The sequence below is a fragment of the Aythya ferina genome (assembly GCF_964211825.1).
Source record: "Aythya ferina genome assembly, chromosome: 9".
NCBI lineage: Eukaryota > Metazoa > Chordata > Aves > Anseriformes > Anatidae > Aythya > Aythya ferina.
This window is the reverse complement of record NC_140305.1, coordinates 26,857,100-26,883,700: the sequence shown is the minus strand read 5'-3', so window position 1 is coordinate 26,883,700 and position 26,601 is coordinate 26,857,100. Positions and strand designations below refer to the sequence as shown.

Sequence of the window (26,601 nt, the reverse complement as noted above, 5' to 3'; positions counted from 1 at the left end):
AACCAAGCGGTGCTTCTGCCCTGTAAATCTCACAGCACTGACCCGCTGGGAGTGTGATGCTTTCTGTCGCTTTTCCATGTATAAAATAACACGATTTATTTTGATGCTGGCCCACAAAGGCCAGGGCCTCACAGCTCGGCCCACGCAGGGGTCAGTGCCACCCCCACAGGAGCAGTCAGGGCCCTCCCCTGTCACCGCTTGGGACAGCCAAGTTTTTAGTGTCTTGTGGCAAAATTTACTTACAGATAAACTATTAGCATGTCATCGACCACTAATTCTGCTTTCAAACAAACTGGGTGGGAATAATTATAGCAGCAGTGGTGCCCATGTGCAGGTGAATGCCACCCGTACACAGTGCACATCAGGAGTCAGCGATGAGGGAGGAGGAGAGGAGAGAAACAAAAGCTTCTGCCCCCCGATCAACTGCACTACAGCAAGTTGTACATGAATAATCTAAAATGTGATTAGAAATAAGCAGCGTGCAGCTCTCAGTAACCGCAGGGATGCAGTGGGCACGGACACAGACACACAGGCTCAGCGCCGTCCAGTCCATTCATCTCCCACAGTGGTCCGAAGAGTGACTCCAGCCTGCCTTAGAAAAATAGCTCAGATTTGTCACCGCAGATTTTTCTTCCGTTGATTCCCTTACAAAGACCAAATAGAGTTGTTACTGCAAAAATACTGTTATGTTTAAAATTACTTTGAGAACTCAAAGCACTGCATGGATGTTGGGAGGCCCCGTGCTTCGCTCACGGCGTGCTTATAAGGCTGGGCCTCCTCCACCATCAGCCCCATGGCCATGGGGTTTCGGGAGCCGGAGGAGTGTCCCCTAACCCTGCACCCAAGGAGGAAGCTTCCAGCACAAGGAAGGCCCAGCAACCATGAGGATCACCCTGGGCTCCAAAACGCTGCCCTCGGAGCTGCCTCGAGCTGCTGCCCTTGCGCACGGAGCGAGCAACTCTTAACTTCTGTAATGCCACTGCTGGTTCTTCTTTTCTGCTTTCTCTTCTATTTTTAGTCAGACAGGACAGGACGGATCAGATGGACTGAGGAGCAGGCCAAGGCGTAAGCAGCCTGAGAACGGATGTGTTTTGATGTGCTGTTTGGCTTGGAGTCCTTCCCAGCATCTGTCAGATAGTTGGTTATCCTCTGGCTGGCCGTTCTCGCATACCTTCGCGTTCAGCTTTAGCCAGCAAAGCTTTTTCTCGAAAGCCTTTGCTGTCATCTGTGCATGGCCCTTCAGAGCCCGGAGCACGAGGGGCCGCTGTGACACCGAGGCCCTCGGGAGGACACGAGGTGAGCGCGGTGCCCAGGGGCAGCCACCACAGGCAGCGCTGCTGCTGCTCTTGGGCTTCACCTGGGGCTTCAGAGGCTTTGTGGCTTTCTGGACACGTAGCTCTCTTCACTACCTCTGCTCTGGTAGTGGGAAACAATGCAAATGCAATTTAGATAACTATTTTAGATTTAGATAAAGAATGTATGCTTTCTGTTTGTGTTGGCAGAGCTGCAGGCATTGGGGGTCTTCAGTGCGTACTACTTCGATTTCCTCATGAAAGATGACAAATATTTCTGTCTCTGCAGACAGCGATTTTCTGGAAGGAGATACGCTGAATGAAGATGGGGTTGGCCAAGTTGCAGCCGCGACGGGGAAGCACGCCTCTGATTTCTGTGATAAAGAGGTCGTTCTCCCCACAGCACTCCGAGCTCGACGTGGCAGCTCGTCTCTGCAGATTTTCATGCCAGCACTGATGCATTACAACACCCAACCTGACACAGTAAAACAGAGGCTTATTTTCTCCCCGAGCAATTTTTTGTCACTACAAAACCGCACAAATTTACGGGGAAGCTGGTTTGGGGCTGCACCAATTTCACAACATGCTTTCCAGTGGAACAGAGCCACGTCTTACAGCGTGCCCCTTAATAAGAACTTTTCAACTGCGTTAAATATTGGTTTCAAAACTACTACAGATACACGTTTTCCTTTGTTCAAGAAATTTCCTCATCTGGCAAGCTTTTGTCCTGGGCCTTCCAGAGAAGTGTGGTTGGGGCAGGGGCAGTTTGGAGATCAATATTCAGCTGATGTGAAAATCCTGGAGATCGGATCAAGAAAATGCATGTTGTTGTCAAAAGGTGAGGGGATTTAAAGCCTTCCTTGGCCACACGGATGTCACAGCATGCAGGGATGGGGTGCCTCTGCAACACCTCTTTGCTGACAGCGGCCCAGCTGGCTGCTGGGGATGTGCACAGAAACACCACTGGGAATGATGGAGCTGGGGCTGGGAATTAATTGAACAACATACAGGCTCATACCTCCATCGTTCCCGTTATTTGCCATTCACATGTGCAGGCTCTTGGTGGAGGATATTCTGCCACCGTTAGAATATGCAGTTTGACGTCAGGAAATACTATCTCAGTAGCGTGTAGGAGATAAAAAGGGCACGGTTCCATATCGCCTCCCAAGAGAAAGTGTCAGAACTGCTGCGACAAAGCCCACTTAGTGAATCAGAGAGCAAAGGATAAGACAGGGTAGGAGTTTTACTTCTAAATGAGAACTACAAAGAATTCATAATGTGTACAGTAACTCTCAGACCTTGATGGCAGATGTATAAACATCTAGATACAGCAAAACACAGTTTTGCTATGAAAAGACAACTGCTCAACGTCTTGTACACCTACCTGGGTCCTGGTGCCAGGGAACAGCTTTGATACCAATTCCAGTGCAGAACATGTTCTAAGCCAAACTGAGAAGCTTTAAAGCACAAAGTTTTCTGCACTGGAAGATACTGAGATGGCTGGTGGTCAGGGAAACAGCATGAGAAAGGAAGTCGATGTGCAATTTTGTCCCAGATTGGATATTTATGGCCAAAATCTTTCAAACACTGGATTTACTAGAGAAATGCTGGTCTGCCTTTAAGCACTCAGTGGCTGGAACCAGGGATAACAGAGCACTTCTTGTGTACATCCACAGAGAAGTCCACAGGGAATTCCGCTGTCAGCTTCCAAAGCTGTCATAATGAAGCAGATGCCAGTATGTCTGAGGGGCTGATTAGAAGAAAAAGATTCACAAAAGATAAGAATGAAGCTCTTTTCCAATATTTTCCTAAGTCCTTTTGCTTATTTTGATTGCGGTTAGCTTCACAGAATGACAGAATAATTCAGCTGGAAGGGAGCTCAAGGGGTGCCTCATCCCACCTCCTGCTCAAAGCGAGGTCAGCGCTGGGGTCAGGCTAGGTTGCTCATGGATTTATTGATTTGGGACTTGAAAATCTCAGCAACCTCTCCAGGCAAGTTGTTCCAATGCTCGATCATCCCCGCAGTGGGAAAGTTTTCCTTTATAGCCAGCCTGAACATCCCTCGTTCCAGCTTATACCTCTTGTCTCCTGCCCTTGCACCCTTGGAAGAGCTTGGCCCTACCTTCCTGATCACCTCCCCGCAGGCATGAGGCCACTGCCACGTCCCCAGGCATCCTGGTGCAGCCTGTCCTGGTCCTTACTGGGATTTTACTTGGTCACCACTGCAGCCACTGAGCCCACGGTGTGCAGAAAGTAGGAGTAAGTGCGCAGGGTTCTGTTGGCAAGGGGCACCCGAGCAAACCCGTCCTGCCTCAGAAATGCAGTTCCTCTTCTCTCTGAACTCTAGCCAAAACCAAATGCAGTCGCTGGTGGCCCCGTTGCTTACCACATGGAAATACCTGCATTTTTAATACAGTTAGAATAATTTTAAAAATGCAAACAACCGACAATGGGTATGTGCACATTCCTCACACACACATCGATTGCCGGAAACCCTCTGTCTCATTCTGATTTCTTCACCTCGCATGAATCTAGACAAACTAAGAAGACTTCAGAAAAGTCATACAAGAGTTTTTATATGATTATTCGCATCATGGGAAACTAATGAAGTGCATTCTCTTTAATTTCCTAAGCAAAGTTCAAGATGCGACATGATAAAATCTACACAGAGATTTTCCTCATAACAGGGAAGGGCCTAACGTGATCCGGGTCTGAGAGACAGCCCAGAGATAAGCCCATGTTTTAACAGGAGGTTAATTTACCTGAGCAACAACTCACGGGTTCTCCTTCACTTGACTGTTAAAAAAAAAGGTTTAGACATCTTTAGAAACATACACTGAAGTGATACAGATCAAAGAGAAAATTCTTTGACATAAGCATTATTGGACTGGATTCTTTAGCTGTTGTTTTAGAGGAGGTTAAACCAGGTGATCACACAATCTCCTCTGGGTTTGAAATCGCAGTGGTGTGCTGACATATCATGAGATTTCTAGCTAGAAAAAAAAGGAGTTGAAGGATTCAAACTATCTACTAGATATTTTTCATTACATTTTTATTTTCCTGAAGAACACCCAATAAAGCTAAAACTATTGCCTAAGCTGAAAATGAATAATTACTTGCTATAATACCCATTGCTTCTTAAACCATCTCAGGAAAGAGAGACCAGCTACAAAATCAATTTAACCCTGAATAGTACCCTGAATAACCCTGAAGAGTCCTCCATGACATAAGTTGGAATTATTTTCTCCCGATTGTATCTTGCTTTCTTTGCAGAACTACACTGCATCAAACTTGAAGTAGTTTGGGTAGTGAATAAATAGAAAACAAACAAAAAAACAAAACCAAAACCAAACTCTTGCAAGATGAACTCAAGTAAGAAAAAAAAAAAAAAAAGTATTCAATCTTCCATTTGATGAAACAAAGCCATCCACAAAAATTCAGCCCAATCATGAATGATCTCAATGATAATAAGCTGCTCTTAACTTGAAAGAATGAAATGTGTGGGTGGTAAGCAGAAGAAGATAAATGCAATTAACCTAAGGGAATATGGATTGGCTCTCTTTCATTAATTATCACATTTGGTTTTGTTGAAAACCTGGAAAGGACACATTACTGAATGCCACTTTTTATAATTTTCAAGCAAGCATTATAGCTGGGATATTCCAGTTCACTCGATAATCACCACTGCTAGCAAAAGATAAATGTATTCAGAACTTAATATGGTGTAGGCTATTCTGAGTGAATTGCTTTTTTAAGGAGGAATTCATAAAAACCCCTCAGTTTTACCCGAATCATTGCCCATGGGCACAATGTCTCTTCTGCAGCCCACAGGGATTACTGCAATTTCTTTGTAAGCTTCCAGAATCTGGAATGTACTGCAATTCCCTCACAGGCTATCAAGTGGTTTTACTGAATTTTTTTGTGCAAGAGCTTGTGAAGCCAACTGTCAATACAGAAGGTTATGTTGAAATGAAGCTCTTAAAAGCCAGCTTTTCCTAACAAGAGGCACACTGTATTTACTAAAATTTCAGATGCCTTACGTCCTTGCTTGAATGGTTATTGTTAAAAAAAATAAAATAAAATAGTGCAACTTGGCTTCCCTAGCTCTGGGACCAGCCGCACAGTTAGGGCACGTACGTGTATGTGGGCAGATGAGTAGGGTTCACAGGAATGCTCTCTCCCTCCTTGGCTCAGGGGTAGCAGGAAAAAAAAATCCGGATGATTTAACAGCTCTTCTGGAAGAGTGTGGTTGCCTAAATAATGCTTTAAAGCCAGAAGAATGCATGTGAAATAGGCAAACTTTCTCTGTATTAATTGCCACTGCCTCTTCCCTTGCTAACTCAGCCTCCCAGCAGAGCGCGGCTCCGCAAAGCTTCCCCACTGCATCTGCAAAAACCATCACGGAGCTGGCATCCCGAGGCAAGAGCCAGGCTTTAAGGCATAATCCCTCCCTAAGTCTGGGGGATAAATGGCATCTTGCAACACGGTATCCAAAAAATGTAACAAAACCCGACATTAACAGAAAACAAAAGAAAATAATAGAAAAAGAATTTCCCTCTGAATTCCTTCTTTAAGAAGAATTGGGTTGCTAAACAGCATTGCTGAGTGGGAGAAATTATTTTTTTGTGTGTCTTTCAAAAGTACTGGTGGGTTTCAACAGGGTCCGTCCGACTGTGGAATGAGGATGAAAGATGCCTCACAGCTTTACATTTCTTACACGCTCAGGGAGATCTCTGAGCCCTCTGTTTTCTGTCACATCTTATAAATCCCTGAAGACCCCCGAGTGTCTCTGGCACGACCTCTCCCAGCTAACCCAGACCTGCATCTCCAGCGCTAGGAACTGCCCATTCGCCTGCAGGTTTTGTCCCGCGAAGCACTACCTTCTGTATTCCCTTCACGTGTCTTGACCCATTAAATAGTTCATTTTCTTTGACTTCTGAAGGCCTTGAGGTTCGAGAGGCAAGCTGTGATATTCACAATGTGCCGTGCAATTGATTGATTATTTTTTTTTTTAAACTGAGACAAAGAAATGGCTTACAAAAAGAACAGACAGTTACAGCCCAAAAATGTTGTGTGCTTAGTTCCTCCTGTTCCCATCCATCCCCGAAGGCACCCCATAACTCACAGCCCTGGCTCCAAATCTGGGAGTAAATGGTGATTTTGTAGATGCTGATATTTATTAAGGTCTCCCCTCCTCAGCTGCGGCAGTGGGGACAGGCGGGTGGCAGGGTCACCGAGGGAGGCCACACCCCTATAGATACGAACAGGGTGATAAAACCAGTGGTGAAGATGACTGCTGGGTTTGGGCACGTGGAGATACCTGCATGAAGCAGTAAGGAAGGAAGCGATTGGGAAGGACAGGCTGTGAGGACGCACATTTTCCTGTCGGATGGAGATGGACGCTTTGCACCCATCTGGCCAAGAGCTGCTGCTCTGGCACACCTCTGCGCCAAACCCAAGCCCTTTTTGTGCCAGCCCAGCCCAGCACAATGATGTGTAAGCAGGGCAGCAGTGTGCCAAACCCTGCCACGGGTGCTCCAGGGCACGCGTCAGCTCCCACTTCCCGGGGGCTGTTAGCGCCCGGCACCACGCACGGTTTATGCTACTCGAGATGTCAGCTCAAGTGCTCTGGGAACAGACTCAAGAGCCTCTTGTCAGCAGCACAGAGACGTCCCCACGTCTGCACGCTCCTGCTCTACTCACCCAAGAGCAAGGAGTTCACTGGGAATCACAGCCTGGCATTGGGGTCTCTCGTTGCTGTTCCCCCTGTGTTCAGAGCCCTGAGTTCACCAGCCCCATACTGCCTGTACGGGATCCCAGCCCCAGCACCACTCTCACGGGGTCCTCTCGTGTCTCCAGACTAGTGCCAACAGCCAAATCCATGGCATCAACAAGAACACAGTGCCTCATGTCACTCCGAGGACTGACTTTGCCACCTTTGTGCAGTCCCTTGGCACTAACAGAGCCACCCCACCAGCACAATCAGTAACTTGCCATGAACACTCCTCTTTTTGGGCACATTGAGTTCTTGAAAGTTCAAAACAAAGCTGTTTTGTTAGGTTATTTTTCAGACAGACTCTGTCCTTGTGGCCTGACACACATCTAACACTGATGTGAGGGACAAGCCACAGCACGGCCACTGTACTGAGGTGAAATCTCAGCTCAAAGCACGACTCCTCTGGTGGGAGGTGAGTTCCACCTGGGAGCTGTGGAAGGAGGAAAATGGTCAAAACCCCCATGAAACGAGCATAGACAGCTGTGCCACCACCATGCTTACAAGACTTACTAGATTCAAGGTTGATGAAATATAAAGAGATGTTAGCTGTTGAAATAAAGAGCTGAAAAAGCAAATTCTTCAAAGGCTTGGCCAGAATACTCAGAATTCTTGGCCAGAATTGTGCAGGCTATCACAGTGTGGCAAGAAAATCTAAGAAAAAGGCCATCCTCTGAATTTCAGTGCACTGATCTAAAACACATGGGTAGCAGAGAGCTTCAAAACCCATAAATCACCAGAATCTTTTACCTTGGACAAAGTTTTTTGTCCCCTCATCCTGTTTTCTAACACAGCTTCAGTATTATGGCTGTTCTTAAGAGTTGCCTTGTTCTTAAGAAAATGTGCACTATGGACTCAATTATATTAAAATAAATAATTATGCGGAAAACCTTGGCCACCGCTCCTCGGGATGCCCTGTGAGTTGAGGAGGACATGAGTTGGCTGCAGCACTTATGCCAACATCCCCTGATGCGTGGCACCTGGGCAGTCTCCGGTGGACCTGGGACGTGGTCCAGCAGATGCAACTCCTTTATCTGGTGCTGCAAGATGGGTGCAGATCCCTCCCACTCCCCAGGCATTAGCAGCCGTGCAGATTTATGGGTTCACATTAATGTTGGATGGTGTCCCTATGAGCATACACCAAATAAGGGTTGTGTTTGACTCTCTCTCAGCAGAAATGCTGAGACAGAAGGAGTTTAATGGAGAATTCCAGTTAAAACAGACACTGTCAGTGCTACGCTGGGCACTTTGCTGTACTTTTGGCACAGCCTCTGCCACCAGCACCACTCCTGCACAGAGCAGAGCCACGCTGCAGCCCAGCCACGGCTCGCAGAGCACTCACCCGTTGCCTTTTCGGGGTTATTGCACATGAAGCACTGCCACGTCCCCGCTTCCTCGCTGTAGCCGAACAGATCGAAGAACCTCACTTCTTCCAGGTGCATCTGCACGTGGTCCAGGTCCTGGGCCAACAAGGAGAGAAACCAAAGGCGCTCAGATGGTGAACGGCTGCAGTTAGCACCTCGGAGCCCCCGTCGCAGCGGGAGCTGACGTGTCCCTGCACCTCCCTCATCACCAGCAGCACCTAACCCAACACGTCAGGGAGGCAGGGGACTGGGCTCTGATCCTTTGTGCCCCAGCAGCCCTGGTTTGTCTCCAGCAGAGCCTCCTGCATCACCTCCAGCCCTCGGGGGACCTTCCCAACAAACCACAAGGCAGTGCTGCTGGTCTGCCTGGGTCCCCAGCACAGCAGGTGCCCACCGTGCCTTTTGTTGTTGTTTCTTTTGTTAAGAAAGAAGTTCTGGACCCAGCCCCATCCAAGAAGCACCAATACGAATGTTTAACATGAATGTCTCAAAAAAAATGCCACAACAGCAGGACTGAGTTATCTTACACAGAGCACACCCAGGTAAACGCGATGCTATTCTTCCACTGACAGCAGTAAGGAAAGTAAGGGTTAGGGAAAGTAAAGTAAGGATTATCCAAAATAAATGTAATATCCGACCTGATGAAAAACCTACAGAGACTACACCTGCAGCTTCAAGGATGGGAAAAGCCAGGAGATGCTCATGAGGCACTTAAAACACGGTATAATTTCCAAAAAATACTGTTATCTTGCATTTAGATAAATGTCGATATTAAATAACACCGAGTCTCTCACTACACAGAAGGAATTGCCAAGACCACTCAGGGAACACTCCTATTTGTTTACCTGGCATCATCGGAGATCTGTAATACCGCACACAGCAGCCCAAAGAAAACACGGATTTACACAGTAAATGGGACAAATATCCTCTCCTGCCAGGGACACGAGTTCCGCCCACTGAAGGCTGTACAGAGGGCAGAACTGTCAGATTCAGGCCTTTTCCATTTGCTTCTATCTCAAAGGCTTTAGGGAATGAGAAAGCAGGAGCCTGTGAGTTCTGTGAGACCCAGCAGCACGGCTGCTCTGCTCCCCAGCCTCTAACCCCAGGAAAAAACCTGAACACAGTTCCTTGGCACACGGTTCCTGGCACCAGCTGCCCCCAGTGCCCTCTCTGAGCCTTAGCCCAGGGTCCCGGTGGGTTTCAGGCTGTCTAAAAGACTGGCAAGGCAGCACGTGAGCAGGACTAACATCACCTGAGCTCCAGACAACAAAGGCTTTCTTTCCTTTCCAGTAGGGAAAATGGGCTTCACAGCACAGGGGAAAACCACAGCCAGATGTCAAAGGGCTCGGACACACGTTGGCTTTGGTTGCAAGAGGGTGCTGCAGGGCAGCAGAGCCAGGCTCGGCTCTTCTCTCCATCCTCGTGCAGGAGATGAGTGGCCCAGCTCCTTGGTGCTCCTGCCGGTCCCCTCCTCTGGCAGCGTCCCTCCAGTGCTCGGTGCCCTGCTGAAGGCCTGGGGGTGCCCATTAACTTGATTAATTTGCTCATTATGCATTGATGAAGTTCTTACTGTCCTCCAAAGAGGAATTTTATGCATGCAAGCAATTCAGCTGGCTGCTGCGCTGTGTAACAGGAGAGCTGTGCAGCCTCTCTCCGTATTTCTCCCCCCCGGTATGTCAGTGGTGGATCTGGTGGTCTGAGCGCCCACCGCCTCCCTCCAGATGCTTCACGCATAGTGTGGGATCCAGAATTGCCCCCCAGGGCAGGACAGCTGGCTCCTCGGGGAGCAGGACAGACAGACAGACCAGCCCCTTGGTCCCCGATGGAGGGGTGAAGTCTCCCAGCAGGGGACAGCAGCACAGAGCTATCCCTGGGGGGCAGCAGGATGGACAAAATGCTTGGTGGCACTGCTCTCAGCGGGTCTGTGTGGGTCATTAGAAGCACACGTGGACGGAGCTGCACAAAAAGAGCAGGCATTTGCCATCCTGTGAAAAATCTTTCAGTGGCTGCAGTGAGCTGAGGCAGTGAGAGAGGCAATCAGGGAAATATCAACGCAGCAGTCGTCCTTTCCCACTCCGTACTCCTAGGACACCTCAAATGAGCCACTTATTTTAGGAGGTGAAGCACAGGGAAACAAAAAAGCCTAATTGGAGAGGAGAGATTTATCTCATCCTCTCCCTACATCATCCTGAAAGCTTCAGCGACTCCATTGTGAAAATGTGGCAATTCTTTCTGCTGCGTAAACTGAGATAGCAAACAAAGGGCAAGGAAGAACAGAACTAACAACGGCTTAAAAATGTTAATTATTCTCTTGCAACACTGCTCAACAAAAGGCTCTCTTAGAGAATCACACGGGGCTTGTAAAGTAGTCACTGTGTCACTGCTCTGACACAGCATGAGTCAACACAAAGACTTCTGCAAAGGGCTCACACCAGCAGAGCTTTTATAATGTGGCCTGCGTGTACTTTGATAAAGAACTATGAAGCAACCGAACGGAAATCTGTAAGGATGTACATCTGGAAATGCTTTACTTCTGGCACGTTTTAAGCTGTGTTGTATAAATATTTTTTGTGGCATGAACACGCTGCCCGGTGATACAGGACATTCTTTCTGTAAGCTAGGTATTCGCTGCAATGCCTCGCACACAGCTCAGCCAAATTCAGATAGCTGTCAGTGATTTAAATCTGAAAGCATTTCTCAGAATTTACTCCAGAATAAATCCGTGATGTAATAGATTTTTCTCCAGGTTTACAACATTCTTTAGAATACATATCAAAAAAAAATTGTGAATGCATTTTTTGCAGAGCAGGGGTTGCAGCAAAGCGTCACAGAGGTTCCTGGTGGCTGCTGGCCCCCGAGATTTCCCCACATGCTCCCACAGCACCCAGGTTCCTCAAACCCAGTGCAGGTATTCAGATGTCACTGCAACACAAGGCGTAAAGCTGGAAGGTAACACAGGACATTGATACTGCAGTGGATTTCAACCATCCTGTTTTGAAATCTCTTGATTTCAAAACCCAAGGGAAAGCGCTATGTTTGCTGAAACAACCACACCTGGAATTTTGCATTCTGCATGACTGGAAGAGGAATAATATTAGCAATATTGTCAATTCATTCACTGTATTTGAAGTTCTGTTAGTTGCGGGAAGAACTTCTCAAACTCAAATTTCAGATCACTGAGTAAATTAGTCTGCAACTTCTGGAGTTTCCAAACTTCTGTTTTCTGCCTCATTCATGAAATCAGCGAAGATCGGTATCTCATTTTCCAGCTCCACTATTTTGGGAACTCAGAGATACTCATCCTGTTACGCAGTGATGAAAGTTCCCAAAATAGGCCAAATGCTAGCATCTGAACAGTAGTAGGATTATGCAACTGATGCGCTGGAGACTAATCACGTTTCTAGGGTGTTGGACGTATTTTGCAGAATTTGTGCACATGAGGCACTACATCTCATTCTAGCCATGAAAGCGTGCTCTTTTCTAAGCTCTTTATTCACCCCAAACTCTTCTACACTCCACCAGCTCCGACTTTCGACTACTAGCTTTTGGCACGGACTCAAGTTAAGGCACTCCTGAGCAGAAAGACATTTCTAATGCCTTTGGATGACTCAGGCAAGGATTTCAGAAGCAGCTAAAAGACTTAGTGTGAGCTGCACTGTGTCTAAGTCAAACTGGCCCACAAGCTGGGTGTCAGACGTGGGGACCCCGCTCCCCTCACAAGCTGCAGTGGCAGTTCCCACTTCAACGCAACGCTATCTTGGAGATTCAGAAGGTGTTTCTAACAGAACTCCTGTTTTTAAATCACCCATAACCTTGGTAAATTAATCTTATTCAGTCAGACATTTCTATGCCTCAAAATATCCGGAGAGAGAGTATTTTAAAATCATGTTTGACAATTCATTTCATCCAATTTCACTGGATGGAGATGTTTGGGAGTAAATAGATATTTGTTTTACAATCCTATAGCGTTCTTTTCCAAGAGCCTGATTAATAGCTTTGAAATAGCGTTCCCTGAAATCCTGGAGACAGTAAACAGCTTTGAAAGAGTAATCTTTTAAACTGATGGGGGTAACTAATGGTGCACGTGCAAATGATCGTTTCCATAAAATCCAAGTCTGTGTTTAACTAGTTGAATTTCCTAGTGGCAGCCAAACAGCCCATAATGGCAGCTAATCTGAATCTGGAGTTTAAAACTGTGAGCAGGAAAAACTCCATATGGAGCATCACTAGTTTTCATCACCTTGGGAACAATCCACATGAAGCGTGTAGGAGTGGCTGGAGAAGAAGCCTGGAGATCTTTCAAAGCACCACACAAAATAACACCGTGGACCCTCTGCGGAAAATATAATGGCTGGGGAAATGTTTCCCAATCTCCCCACAAGCCAAGTGCTTCCTATAAAGGGCAGCCAGAGGCATGCATTGCAAATTGCCATATGGTCACCCAGCACAAGAGGACTTGGCACATTAGTAAGTTTGGTTCAGAGATGCTTACCTTTTGGTGTGGAAATGTAGACTGGATCATGGCAGTTTCAAAACTGTGTGTCCCCTTCAGCTGTGTCTTCTCCCACAGGGCCTTGAGGACTTGCACAGAATTACTCTGTATTGACAAAGGTTCTGCGAACAAGCTCTGAAGAAAATGTTGAAAACAGCATTTCAAGCATTTTTTACTTGGCCATTAACAAACAGCATCTTGTTCTTATTTCATAGTGGGACAGCCATGCAAAAAAAAAACAGGAATAAGTTCATTTCTCTATAAGGAATTATGAAGGATCGATATGCACACAGTTAGATAAATGCCCACATATTTAATTTGCTTCTGGGGCTTTTTTATTGTACATTACACGTCTCTAAGGTCCTCAGCTCGCTGTATGACCATGTATGGTCCTTGGCTCGTTATATATCAGCTACTACTACACACAGCAGCTTGCATGCCATGTTTGTATGCAAATGCTGCTCTGTGGCAATGCAAGCAAGGTAGAACTCCACAGATGTACATCTCAGTGATGGGCTGCTTTGTGGAGAACACATGGAGATGCCATTTACTAGAGATGCAAAGAGATGATCAGCGCCACTGCACACAAAGTCAATGTTAAAAGAAGAGCACTGCAGTTAGGAGGGCTTAGAATTATTCCTCCACTACATCTACTACATGATCTTGTAAGTAAAAAATGCATCTGCACGCAGGAGCCAAGTTAACAGTGCACAAGCAAATCTGATTTTCCGTATTTTGAACACTTGATTTCACAACGTGTGCTATGTCCTGTTAACGCAGATTTCCTGGATAGATGTTCCTTGTTCTCTTTCTGAACTGAAGCCTGCCGATCCCAATTCCTCAGCCCAAGCCCTAGCCCTAGCCCTACCCCCTACCTCCTGGGCTGCACACCCCCTGCCAGCCTGGGGATCCCCAGACCCTGAGCCCCCTCTGCATGAGCTCTGTAGGCTCTGAGTGGAGCTGGCAGTGCTGCACGGGGATGGCCAAACCCTCTTGCAAGCTGCTCTGCCTGAGCAAGCCGCCTGCTCCTGCTTCACAGCACGTAACGTAACCAGAAGTATTGAGCAAGTGGTCAGCAGGCATTTTTTGTGTGGTCAGGGCGATGCGTTTTTTTCCAGCTCTGCTGTCAGAAGCAGCTGGATCACCTTGTGCAAATTAAAGCTGAGAAACAGTCAGCGTGAGGCAGCACCTGGCACGGGAAGACTGCAGCCCAATTAACCTGGCTTTGGTGAATTTATGAACAGCTGTCAGGAAGGCACTGGAAGGGGCCACGGCAGGCAAGTGGCTCGCTTGCCAGCGTGATGCTGCACCCTGACGAGACAAATCAAACCCCAAATCCTACCGCAGTATGGGATGATTTAATGAATGAATCTGGGAAATCAAGCACCTTGTCTATCGAGTAACTGCTCTATTCTATTCACCCTTATTCTGATTTTCTTCCTTTAACAGATAATAGCTTTCCTGTACGACAACTCCTCTCTCAGCTCTCCATTGAAATATGCTCATCTTCCTGGCCAAAAGCTGCTCAGCTGAGAACACAGGAATAATTTGCAGTTTCACAACTTCCATCTGAGGGTTTCGAAACATGATACAACTACTCGTTAAAATTTTTGAAATTAAATAAAAAGCAGGGTCTTGAAATTAAGGATATGTTCTGGAGACCTCCGAGAAAAATATTTCTTGTTTCTACAGTTGCAGAATGCAATGTCCAGCAGAATATAGCGTGACTGGCAAGAAGAGAGTAAAAATACAGTAACTTGTACAGATCTGCAGAAACTGTGTATTAGCTGTCTGTTAATCTATGACAAGTCTGCTGAAAGCTACATTTTTATCACCAGTCTTTCATTTAACTCATTATTAACACACTATAAAACATATTTTATGTCAAATTTATCTCTTGTGCAATTTCACAGACTTAAATAATATTTTTTCCAGGGCCAAATTCAGAGCAGCGTGATTTAATCATAGTTAGGTGTCCGGCTTTAGGATTTCAAACAAAAAAAAAAGTACAAATTAGCTCACATGAGGCACCACACCGATGCACTGCAGGTTTGGGTGCAGAGTTCTTTTTTCATAAGAGAAAGCATGAAGTGCTGCGTTTGCAGGGATGCTTTGGGGAAGCATTGGTTAAGAGCTTTTTGGGCAGCATCCCGAGGAAGCAGGGTTTGGCCAGGGCAGGTGGAGATGTGCAGGGGGCAGCGAGGACCGTGGGTGTGAGCAGTGAGTGCAGCGTTGGTGCACTGGGTGAAGCCACGGAGCACCAGTGGGGCGAGGGTCAGTGGTGGGGTTGGGGCAGCGAGCGAGGTGCTTGTCCTCCTCGTGTCCACTTCTCCTCCTTCAGCTCTGTGTGTTGCAGTGCTGTGCACATATTTCTCAACATCTGTTTCCCTTGCTCTCATTGAGAACAAAATGTTACATTCGTAACATAATTTATTTAATCTCTCTAGGCTCTGTTTAAATTCAACCTCCTCCTCCAGGCTTTCATTTACGGAGTCCCTCACCCCCTTTATTTTCTCCTTCCCTATCATCTTCTCATTCTTGGTTTTGCTGCTGCCCTTTTCTGCTTCCTTTTCTCTCTTCTCTGACCTCTCCTTCCTGTTGTCTGTTACCCATGAGTAACAACCACACTGGATTTTTAAAAAAACATTTTCTGTATTTACTTCTAGGAACAAACACAGGGAGGAGTGACCTGGCCTGTTAACTTCACAGTAACTCACTAAGCATGTTTTAAGTTTCAGATAAATCCTTTGCATTTCTAAGTCTGCAGTAGGGTGTGGTGAATGGCAATGGCCAATTCTACAAAGGATAAGAAAACAAACTTAATCATTTTATTATAGAAACCTTTTGTTTCATCTTGAACTGTGAAGGTGAGGTATTCTTTTACAATTTCACACTATTTGTAACCTATTAGGAAATCCCATACACATCCAAGTAAGGGGCCGCATTTGGAAGTGGCATGAAGAGTAGGACAGCACTTTTAGGGCTGGTAGGTGAACAGCACTGATCTGATTTGCAATTCCTGCTCAGTCAAAACTTCCAGAGCAAAAAAAATAATAATAATTCCAGAGGGTGCTGCCCCTTGAACCTCACCTGAAGTCTCTGGGGTTGATTCTGCTTCCACACGAACCAACTGCGCTTCTCCTGTTCAAGTGCAAAGCAGCAGGACGGCACCTAGGACTTGCTGCAAGCTTTGCCTGAATCAGGCCAACAAGGTTTGGCCCCACATTGTGCTCTTCAGGCTTTGGAATCCCTACAGACAGTTTGAATTTGTTACATTCGATAGAAATCCGTCAGCTGCAAAATCACTTCAACCTGCTGTAACGTACCCACCGTGGTGAGATCCACAATAAACCTGACAGCTCCCTGAGAAATCACAAGGCTCACAAAAACTCACATTAACAGCACCGTGGATTAGAAGCACATTTCGACAGATCAACCACTACAACATTTTTTCCAGGTACAACACGAAAAATGCAGAGGTGCCACTCATCTGCACCGCACGCACCTGCTGGAAGAGAAACATGATGTGGATCCAGAGCGGGGGCTGCCGGCTGACGAGGGTGAAGCTGGATTTACTGTACAGGCAGTAGTGGCCCTTCAGGGGACAGCTGAAGAACAACTTTGCTACGCAGCTTCTCACGGTATCTAGAAATAAATACAGAGAAGAGTAAAATCAGCTGCACAGAAGGCAGAAGCCAGGTGCCTGTGATGAGCGGGGATGCACTTCCAGTGCTGCTGCACCTCCTGCTTGTTGCATTTCTACTCATCAGGCAACCACGGCATCCAGAAGGGCACTGCTGCGTCTGTGCCCTCAAATTAAGGACAAGCCATGGGACAGTACTAGAAAAATTTTGTCTCAGGTGCTTTAAATCCTACATGTTAGGAAACAGCTATGGGCTCTGCAAACCTCGCTTGTTCCGCACGTGTGGTGCAGGTCTGCTGGGCACACCTGATCTGTGCATAAACATTACTGACCGAAATCCTGCAGTGCTTACGTGGGGTCCAACAGTGCCTTTTGGGACCAGCTGCTCAGCACAAAAGCTATAGCTACGTAACGTTACCTGACTTGAACTTCCCATGCTGGTTTTAACTGGAAACAAAGCCCCGGAGATACGTGATCCTGCTTTGGAAAAATATTGACCTCGAGCTTTAACTTTCTGTCTTGGGATGACGCCTCGTAATGATAACAGCATGTCAGGCATAGCCTCCTCAGGCTGCTTTACTGGCTTAAAATAATGATATCATTTTATAGTCCCTTTGAACAACAACAGAAGAAAGAGAAGGTGGAGATCCTGAAGTGAAGACCTCGGTGCTGCACCCGCATCACCCAGCTGGAGAGCTGGGCTTGACGGGGGGAGAACAACCAGTCCCAGCGGCTGCTGCCAGGCTTGCTTCCTACCTACAGGCACAACAGACAGACAGACAGCAGACAAGCTGCCCTGCGCAGCTGGTGAGCTGTTATAGAGTGATATTTTGGTTCTGGGGGCAGAGTTGTCACTGGAAATGTGGCAAATTAAAGCCTGGGGCTGCCTGAACCTGCCCAGTACGCTGCAGAGGGAGCAGGTGGCTGTCAGGGGCTGGGAGAAACTTCAGAAGCTGGCACGTGGAAGCCGCTCTGCTACCCTCTGACAAGGCTGCTTGAATTTGTCGAGGAAAGGAAGTCACCTGCAGCAAGTGGGGACTGCAGAGCTCGCTGAGGCTCCACTGCCACAAGGAGAAACGGTGTGGGATGTAAAGGCAGAGGAAGATCAGAGTCAACAAAGAACAGCAGAGGCACTACACATGCTGCAGGGAGGGAAACACGGGCAGAGGCAACGCATCATGTTGGGAAGTGAAAGCAAGAACTAAAACTGAGTGTACAGGCTGCAGGGAAAGGGGTGAGAACAGCGCTCCTTCCTTGGGGTAGGGCTTACAAGTTGTAATTGGCAGCATTACAGCTGATGAAGCTTGGATTACCTGGACACCACCGGGTTGCCCATCAGTCCGTAACCACAGGCAGGTGCACGAGCCAACGTGGGGCCAGAACGGGTGACACTGTGTGGAAAGGAAAGCTGCAGGAGCTAGAGGGTCAGAGGGACGAGCTGGGAGGCGAGGAGGAACTCAGAGGAAGTTTTTTTCACTGCGAGACAGTGATGGGAAGAGGGGCTGAAGTGGGGACACTGCTCCAGGCTTCACATAACAAACCAGGGACCAGGCTGACTTGCTGGGCACTCCCTGGGCAGGTCTGAAAAGATGAAACCACCCAGGAACGTTGCCTTGGTCGAAGAAGGGAGAAATCTGCAGGAGGGGGGGGAAGCATACGATCATAAGCCTTCAGCACTAGAAAGTTGGGGCTTAAAGTTAAGCTAACAAAGATGTTAATGCTGCTAAACTGAGCTGATAATCCTGGAGAGAAAATTACCTTAGCTGCAGATCACAAATGTACCGTGCCTGCGAGCAACACTCCCACCTTAGCAGGAAAAATAAAGGGCAGAAAATCCACTACTCTTGGCCAAGCAGCTGTGGGGAAGGCCTGAGTCTAATCTAATTACCCAAGCCACTAACCCGACAGTGCTCACATTCAATATACAAGAGGAGTTTGGGAAGCTGAAGGGGTTAATTAGAGCGACCCTAAGTCCTGGGATGTATTACAGCACAGAACTGAGCGCTGCCTCCAAGGAGCCTGTTGACAGAATGCTCCTTCACCAGCATGGTCCAAACTAAAGATCCCTGGCTTATGCATCGCAGATGCTAACAAAGAACCTTAATTTCAATATACTCCCCCAGACGTAGAGGTTTGGCTTTGGTCCATGTGTGTGAAAAGTTTAATGCTTCATTATGGGAAACTGCTCTTAGTGAAAAGTGACCATAAAGCACGTTCTGCCACTGCTACAAGGAGCTGGCAGTCAGTGCCTTCCTCTCCAACGAGCTCGGCACTTCTTTTTTCATTACAAATGTAGGAACTGACAAGAAACCTGGGAGGCATGTGAAGGCTGCAGGCCAGTGCTGGAGTGCCTTAAACGACTGTGCAAGGCAGCAGAGCCCGGAGCTGGAGCTCCTGTCCCCCACGTCACGTCCACACGAAGCTGATGAAGCCCCAGCCGTGCTGTCTGACACAGAAGTCACTGCTGCAGGTGGCAGAGCCCCAGGGAGCTCTGAGAAAGCAGAAGCTTTCTGAAAGGGCACTCGGTGCTGGGTGGGACTGTGCTCGATAGGACCGCGAAGGAGGTTCCTGCATGAACAAAAACTGCATGGGATATATGGAGGGACACCAAAATCCAAGAAAACGCTTAGCAAGACACTGGATGACATGGAAAAAATGCTGAGGCTGATAATGCATGCCAAAATAAACGTCAGCTCCAGCACTGGAGCCTGTGCTGGCTGAGCAGAAAGCTAATTCCTGGAAAAAAAGTAACGTTCATCTGTCAATACCAAGCGAAAAAAAAGCCTCCTACTCAACTCAGACAGTCTTCAAACCTTTGGTACGAGATGAGCAATTACTCATAGCTGTTTCTACTACATTTGATATGCTGAATGTGGCAATATCTGGTAACAAGCCAAAGTTTACTACACGCAGCTCTAAACCGATGGCATGGAACTGCTAGTTTCAACACACAACAGCTAATCTCAGCTATCCCACTGTTAGTGGGGAGTGATATTAAAATAATAAACCTATTTCTGAGGGAAACTAAGATGACCCTGATACCTATCTAGCAGAGTTTCAGTGTACTTGGCTCAACTGCCAACCACAATGTCACTACCACGGCCATTTATTCTTCTGGTTGTGGGAGGCCTTTAATTAGGCAAGGCTACGTGAATTTCTTATCGTCCAGGCACATGAAGCTGCCACTGTTTCAGACAACTAGTTATGCTGTGCCGTTTCACAGAATGTTTAAAATGGAAAAAAATATACAGGGATTTTAATTAACAGCATCATCAGAGACCGACACATGAGACTGATGCCCTGGATCTGCAGACAGGGCAGAAGAGCAGTGCAGGATAACCAGCAGCCCGCTGGATCACATCCCCCACCAACACTCTCAGACACAGAGCTCTAACTAAAAAAAAACTAATCCTAAATCACACAGGGTGAGTCATGGTCCTTCAAAATTTGAAAGCATCCATTGAAATGCAACCATGTCGATAGAGTTCTCTTCACCTCCATCCCACGTAAAAACATTGCAGATACTGTAAATATTATTCAAAAGGCTATCGGAGCCTGTCTAGTTCAAAACACCCCCCAAAATGTTTGTATTATATAGTATTATCCTACCACCCAGCTGTTAGGCACTTTTTTATGCCACGTTTTTAAGAAGCTAAACCAAAGCACTGTTTCTGGAAGTGACAATACAACTCTTTACAAGTATTTTCCCTCTCATGTAGGGATTTCAGCTCAGAGTCTCAGCACTATATCCCACTGCAGCACAGAGCAGTAACATTAACTGTTTCTTGACATTACCAGTATAACATTACACTTTTATAGCATCTTATTCAAGGAACCATGAATTAAACCTCAAAGCACACATTGCAATAGGGCATTTTTGCTGTACCTTCTGGGTAAGTTAGAAGACACGCTCCGAGAATGGAAAAGGTACTTCCAAAACCTGTGTAGAATTAACAAATTACATGTACTTACGTGCTTAGTACATGTAGTTTAAGAAGACACATTTTTGGGCTTTCCTAAAGCACATCTTCATAAATTGGCTGAGGTTTAGGTAAAGTATGTTTCGTACTTTTTCCAGTCCCTCATTGCAATGATCTATGAAACACTATGAACCAAATCTCAACCTTGTGTAATCCCAGCTGATCCCAGAGGAATTAGAGCAGAGATAATAATGCATAGCAAGACCTATTTGCACCTGTGAAACTTTAAGGCAGCCATTTCTAGGGAAAACAACTCATTGCATTTGCATTTGGCAGTGCAGAGCGGCTGACAAAGGGGAATGTGATGGCTGAACAGGGACCAGGTTCACAAGGCTAGCTAGGAAAGGGGAGCAAACAGATTTTTGCTTAAAATGAGCAAAAATAAATCATTTGCAGGCCTGAATCAGAGAAGAAAAAAGCGCTGAATTCACGTACCAGGAAAACACACACAACTGAGAAAAACGCTTCATTTAGTGACCTGTCCCATCTGACCTAAATTAGGATTCGTCAAAACACCATTTCAGCCATCAGAGCTGTGACTACTGCACAGGCTCATAAGAGCTTTAACTGCAGAAAAAGAAGAAAACCCAGCAGACAGACCTGTCTTAGGACTAGCTTAGGAGTGCTAGCCCTTGGAGCTGGACAACAAATGTAGTCATTTTACTTGGGCCAGGAAAACCTCTTGGACTTGTCAATGTGTCATAAGACACCAAAGGGTGATCAGGCTCCCCTGGAAACACGACTGCTGGTCAGGAAGCACTTCTCACCACCACATCTGCTGGCAAGTCCAAAACTCCTAGCAAGAGAATAAGAACCAACTTATTGTTTTTTTTTTTTTTCTACAAGAAACAAGAGAATATATGTTGCAATTTTAAAGTTCACTACTAAGTGCTTGTGCCTGGGGAAAAAGAATATAAGCACAAGAATTTGTCAGAGTTGTTTTGTGTTGTTTACTCCAGCTTACCACGCGGGGTAGCCAGGAGGGATGTAACGTGGTCAAGTAGGTACAGAGTCACTGGTTCTGGGAACAATTCACGCATTATTTGATTTACAGTGGTAATCCTTTACTATTAAATAAAGTCTGTTAATAGGAGTAAAAGTATGCTCATAAACTTCCCAAATAGACTCAAACCCACCCATAAACATGAAACTGGAGAATAAGAAATGGATACAACTTCTTAAGTGTCAGACCTTTTTCAGCTTCCTCAGTTTCCTTTTCTCTTCAGTTTAGATTACAGATAAAGATGCAAACAATACATATGTTTGTAGGAGAAAAGAGTAATTTTTAAAGCAGTCAGCTTCAGGAAAGTATTTTTTGGAGCACTACTAGCTTTACATGCGTGCCATAACTCAGCTCAATGGGTGCTTCCCCCAGTAAGTCACCCAAACTGCAACGCAGAGGTACGATGTCAACAGGCTCGGGGAGCCCACCACAGTCCAGTCAGTATGCAGAGATCAAATCTGAGTGGTAAAAGCCAAGTATGAGAACTTACAGATTTGCTTAACTTCCTAACATTTTCAGACTTCCTTCTCTTCCCCGTTAGGGTAATGAAAAGCCTGTGCCATGTGGGAAGGCCTACCTCTCTCACGTCATCCCATCTTCAGCAGCAAGAGCGTGCTTCTCTTTCTGCCTGAATCGCTGACTGAAGCACAAAGAGCCCACAATGCCCATGCAGGACAGCCAGGTCCTGGGGAAATGTCCCCATCCCCACATCCCTCGGCCATCTCCACTTGGCACCCACAGCCTGGCGGGGGGCTGCTGCTCACCCCATGGCATGGGTACCAGCCATGCAGGGCTCTTCTCTCCTGCCAAAATTGGAGCCCAGGTGCAGTGGGTAGGGCAGGGCAGGGTTGTTCTCCTGGTGAGAGTGCTCCTCAGGGAAGCGTGGAGTCTGTCCCGGTCCCCCTCACCTGTCCCAAGTCCAATCCCTCTGGTTTGCCTTTGGAGAGCACTAACAAATCCCCGTCAGGAATCCCTCTGCTACCACCAGGTAAATCGCATCTGGAGGTGGGCCTGTGCCAGCAGAGGCTTGCAGACGAGCACAGCAGCTGCTGTCATTGCAGACACGAGGGCAGGCTGCTACGAGCACCTCCACACCCCCGTTACGCTCCCTGCACCACGGGGGCTCTCTACACAGCCCATGGCCCGCATCGCCGCGAGCACAAGGGCCAGGCCGAGTTCATGCCTCCATTTTCACCGCCTCGCCTGACATTTGGGATGGATTTCAAGGTTAATACCAGTTCCACGGGATAAAACACCAACTAATATTTCTTTGGCCCAGCAGAAACGGAGCCGATCTCTGGCGAGGCGGTGCCGCTGAGGGAGCGGAGGTGCATCTGGTCCCAATCAGGCCGGGCCGAAGGAATGCTGGAATCGATCGGCCCGGTGCAGAGGCGAGCACTGCGGGGGACCAACGAGCTTTTCCATCAACTCCCTCATGTGGTACCAATTAGCTCTCGGTATGGCATAAAACATAACAACAACCAGATTTCGGGCCAGCGTACTGCAACCTGTTTCCCCGGCCGTCTCCTCCTTTATCAGAGTTCTGTCGTTAAGCCCGCAAAATATTTGCTGTTTATATTTCCTCCTGCAGGGCAACAAGGAGCCAGGAGCGGCTCACTTCTATATAGCAGCTATAACATCATTCGTTGAATTTTTAATGTGGCTTCAGTGCCTGAGAGTTGGGTGATGCATCCGATGTCCCTGGCCTCGGTCCTTCTGAGGGAGGGAGGCACAAATCCCCCCTGCCCTCTGTGCACACGTCGTGTTTTCTTTCTGGTGGCTTGCTTGGCAATGAGCTGTGGGCATTCACAGTGATGTTTTTACCTGAATTGTCTGAAGAACTAGAGGAAAAACAAGGATTTCCCTCCAATTATAGCCAAAATGAGCAGTTTCACAGGCTGTTGTCTGGGAACTGTTTGACACCAGCCACTCCCAGCCCGGGGCAGGCCACGCAGCCAGGCATTTGATCCGCTATCCCTTCATGTCTGGGAAAGGAGAATACCTTCAGGCTTATCCAGCATGCAGGGATCAGGATGAGGCACAGCAAGGCTAGAGCACACAGAGCCATCAGCTCCATGCTGCGTGCAGAAGTTGGACTAAGCCAGGTAAGACATTGACTCAGGCCTTGGCTGGATGGTGTGGCACTGCTGAGGTCAGCTCTGGCAGGTCACACCACCGTTAGTGACCAACACAGAACACGGTTTCTTGTTCTCAGTCACCGAAATTCCAGTGGCACCGAGGTGATGGAAATCCTGCCCAGCGTGTGCTGAAAAGCAGTAGCAAATCTGGGGAGCATTCAGGAAATTAGAGAGGCACAGCTCTGGGCTGCTGCCATCAGCAAGATCCCGGAGGTACCGATAAGACAGAAGATCACAAACCATCTGGAAAAATATGGGCTGATGAAAACTGCTTAGCTCCATGGAAGCTAAAGCATTCAACAAATACAGTGGCTTTTTTTTTTTTTTTTTTTTTTTTTTTTTTTTTTTTTTGAGGAAAAGGTCCACAGGATTAAGAGGATTTAAGTGATGAACATGATATAAAAGAATGTCTCAAGTTGCTTAAAGCACAGCAGAGATGAGAATCCGTGCAAGGTGGTTGAAACTAAATGGGAACCGAACCAAACCATCAGCCCCAAACTGAAACAACCTAAAATAAAAGGATTTTTGTGGTTTCAGATGCCTTCTTTCTGCACCATTTTAAATCCCCTCTCACACAGTGTAAGTTCCAAAAGATTCACTTATGCACGTACACAGGGATCCAGTAGGTTGTTGGGTCTTGTCCATTCTTCAAAATCTTCTCAACTTGACCATTTCTTTAGCCTAAGATGTTCTGCTTGTGCTGTAGCAACAGCATCCAGTTCACGCCTCTCCTCTGCCTGACACACATCTAGCCCCAAACTGTAAATACTAACTGGGATAACAGAGCTGAGGACACATCAATGTGCATGGGAGGCATCTTCAAATTAACTGTCACAGACTGACCATGGATCCCCTCTTACGGTTTTTAACCAGTATCCCCTTCAGAGTTGTAAAATCCATCACTCCAGTCAATATTACATAAATTTTGACTATAGTTTAAATTGAATGAGCTTATAAATCAACAAAGAGACTGAAAAAATACATCCTGTAAAGGAAAAATATTTTGCCATGGCTATGAAATACATACCAAATGCATGAATCAACAAAAAAAGGAAATTTGCAGAACGGAGCAGAGATGTAATCAAAGCCACGCAGGGGAACTGGAGCGGCCAGCAGATCTGCCTCCCGACCCACGCTCGGTCTCCAGTGCCTGTGACGCTGGAGTTGTAGCCGCAGGCTGGCTGGTAGTGCAAGGCAGGGATGAGAAGCAGTAACATCTTTTATTAAACCAACGGGTGTGCGTGGAAGAACCACGAATGGTTGAGGAGCCACTAGCCATTCTTCAGCTGTGTCAAGCCCAGAAGCCAGCCTCTCCAGGTTTCCTTAACGTGCTTTCAGAAGTCCTCCACAACCTCCTCTGGCAGCACAAGATTGTAGTGCTTCTAGAGAGCTTTTCCTACTGTTTGAGCTGCATTTTTCTTGTTGATATTAAAGCTCATTGCCTTGTTCAGCATGGGCTGTACCTTTGAGTTTTACACATAGCTGAGAACCATTATCATGTCCTACTTCAGCCTTCTCCTTTTCCAGTTAAGTGTACTTTTTTCCAATTTTCCTCACAAACCATGCTTCCCTGACCCGCTTCCCTGCGCTGTGTTCAGTGCTTGGGCAGTACCCACAGTCCCAGTCCAGTTCATTTTTCTTCGTTTCAAGGTCTCCAATTGAGCTTATACTCCCCTTAACAGGTCTGCTTTGTCCTTCAAGCCCCAATTAATGCAGACAACGACATAACGCATCATCATGCGGTATCTGTTGTTCTTAATTTTTTCCCTGGTCCATTTGCTTTTCTGCCTGCTGCTGAGAACCGAGCTGAATGTCCTCTGTTGTTCTGCAGGGCAGTCACGCCGTATCTGGGGAACCTTTGTGACCTCCTCGTGTATGGGAGCTAACACTCAGCACTGCTGCCCCCAGGCCTGACCACACTGCGTCCACCAAGCCTGGCCAGCACGTAGGCTGCTTCTATCCTAACCCCTGTGGCTCCCAGACTACTTCTGGGGACAGCACCCAGGCTCAGTTTTAAGCAGTGAGGAATTTACCATGCTCACAGGCAGTCTGGCCGAAGGTTAAACACCTCCAGCATCAGCAGTACAAGCATGGTTCTGAATTTTGCTCGAGTGCACCGAACAGAATTTGGCCCATCACCAATGAGAAGTTCTTGTGACTGACGTTGACACTTTTGACCTGAATGTGAGCTGCCACTTGACAGCCCAGGAAAGGCATGACTCTGACAACGTGGTGGAATTTGGGGAAATTTGCACTCTCCATTGTTAGCAATCTGCAGCACTACCTTGTTGCAACACAGTTTGCCAGTATTTCCTCCCAGTTCTCTTTCATGGTGAGACATTGCTCTGAGGTGCCTAACTTTTTATATTTTAACTCCTTTATGGACTAAATTTCCAGTTCAAAAATTCCTGCATAACCAACATAAAATATTTAGAAATCTGCTAATATTTTCCAACATTTTCTTAGTATTTGCTAAACATTTGATTTGAAATGTAAAAACGGATACATTTGAATGAGCCTTTATAGTGTGTGGGAATCATAGAAGTCCAGTAACTGCCAGGTTTTTGATGGAGTTCTTTATGTAATATCTGAAGTATTAACAAAGCTGTCCCCTGTGTAAGGAGCCAGACTGCAGTTCTTTGAGCGTATTTAGAGTGAGTCACATAAATCTCCCGTTCTGCACATGTGTCCCTACTCAAAGAATTTCCCTAAGAATGCTAGCTGTGGACTTCCAGGAAATTACAATAGTTTGAATGAATTTTGAAATAGTCACATGCTTAGAACATACCATAATAGGTACTTCAGAAAGGAAATGGAGCAATACATTTAAAAATATTCAGAGTATTGCACGTGATTGATGCAAGGTCACAGCATTCAGCAATTCAGGCCGCATTGTTCACTCTTACTTTTCTATCA

General features: G+C 46.7%; 1 protein-coding gene across 18 annotated transcripts in view; it reads right to left on the bottom strand.

Annotated features, from left to right (window-relative positions):
* The window catches only part of VEPH1 (ventricular zone expressed PH domain containing 1), an 82,428-nt gene that overhangs the window by 4,495 nt on the left and 51,332 nt on the right, over positions 1–26,601 (bottom strand). For 17 of the 18 annotated variants that reach the window (XM_084530020.1, XM_084530024.1, XM_084530012.1 and 14 more), the window contains 3 exons: positions 16,427–16,566; positions 12,922–13,056; positions 8,408–8,525 (listed from right to left, as the gene is read on the bottom strand). In XM_084530020.1, coding sequence (XP_084386146.1) covers positions 8,408–8,525; positions 12,922–13,056; positions 16,427–16,566 — 393 coding nt within the window. Of the gene's footprint in view, positions 1–8,407; positions 8,526–12,921; positions 13,057–16,426; positions 16,567–20,849; positions 26,094–26,601 lie in introns of those variants that run through there. The other variant, XM_084530017.1, reaches the window with a different exon arrangement.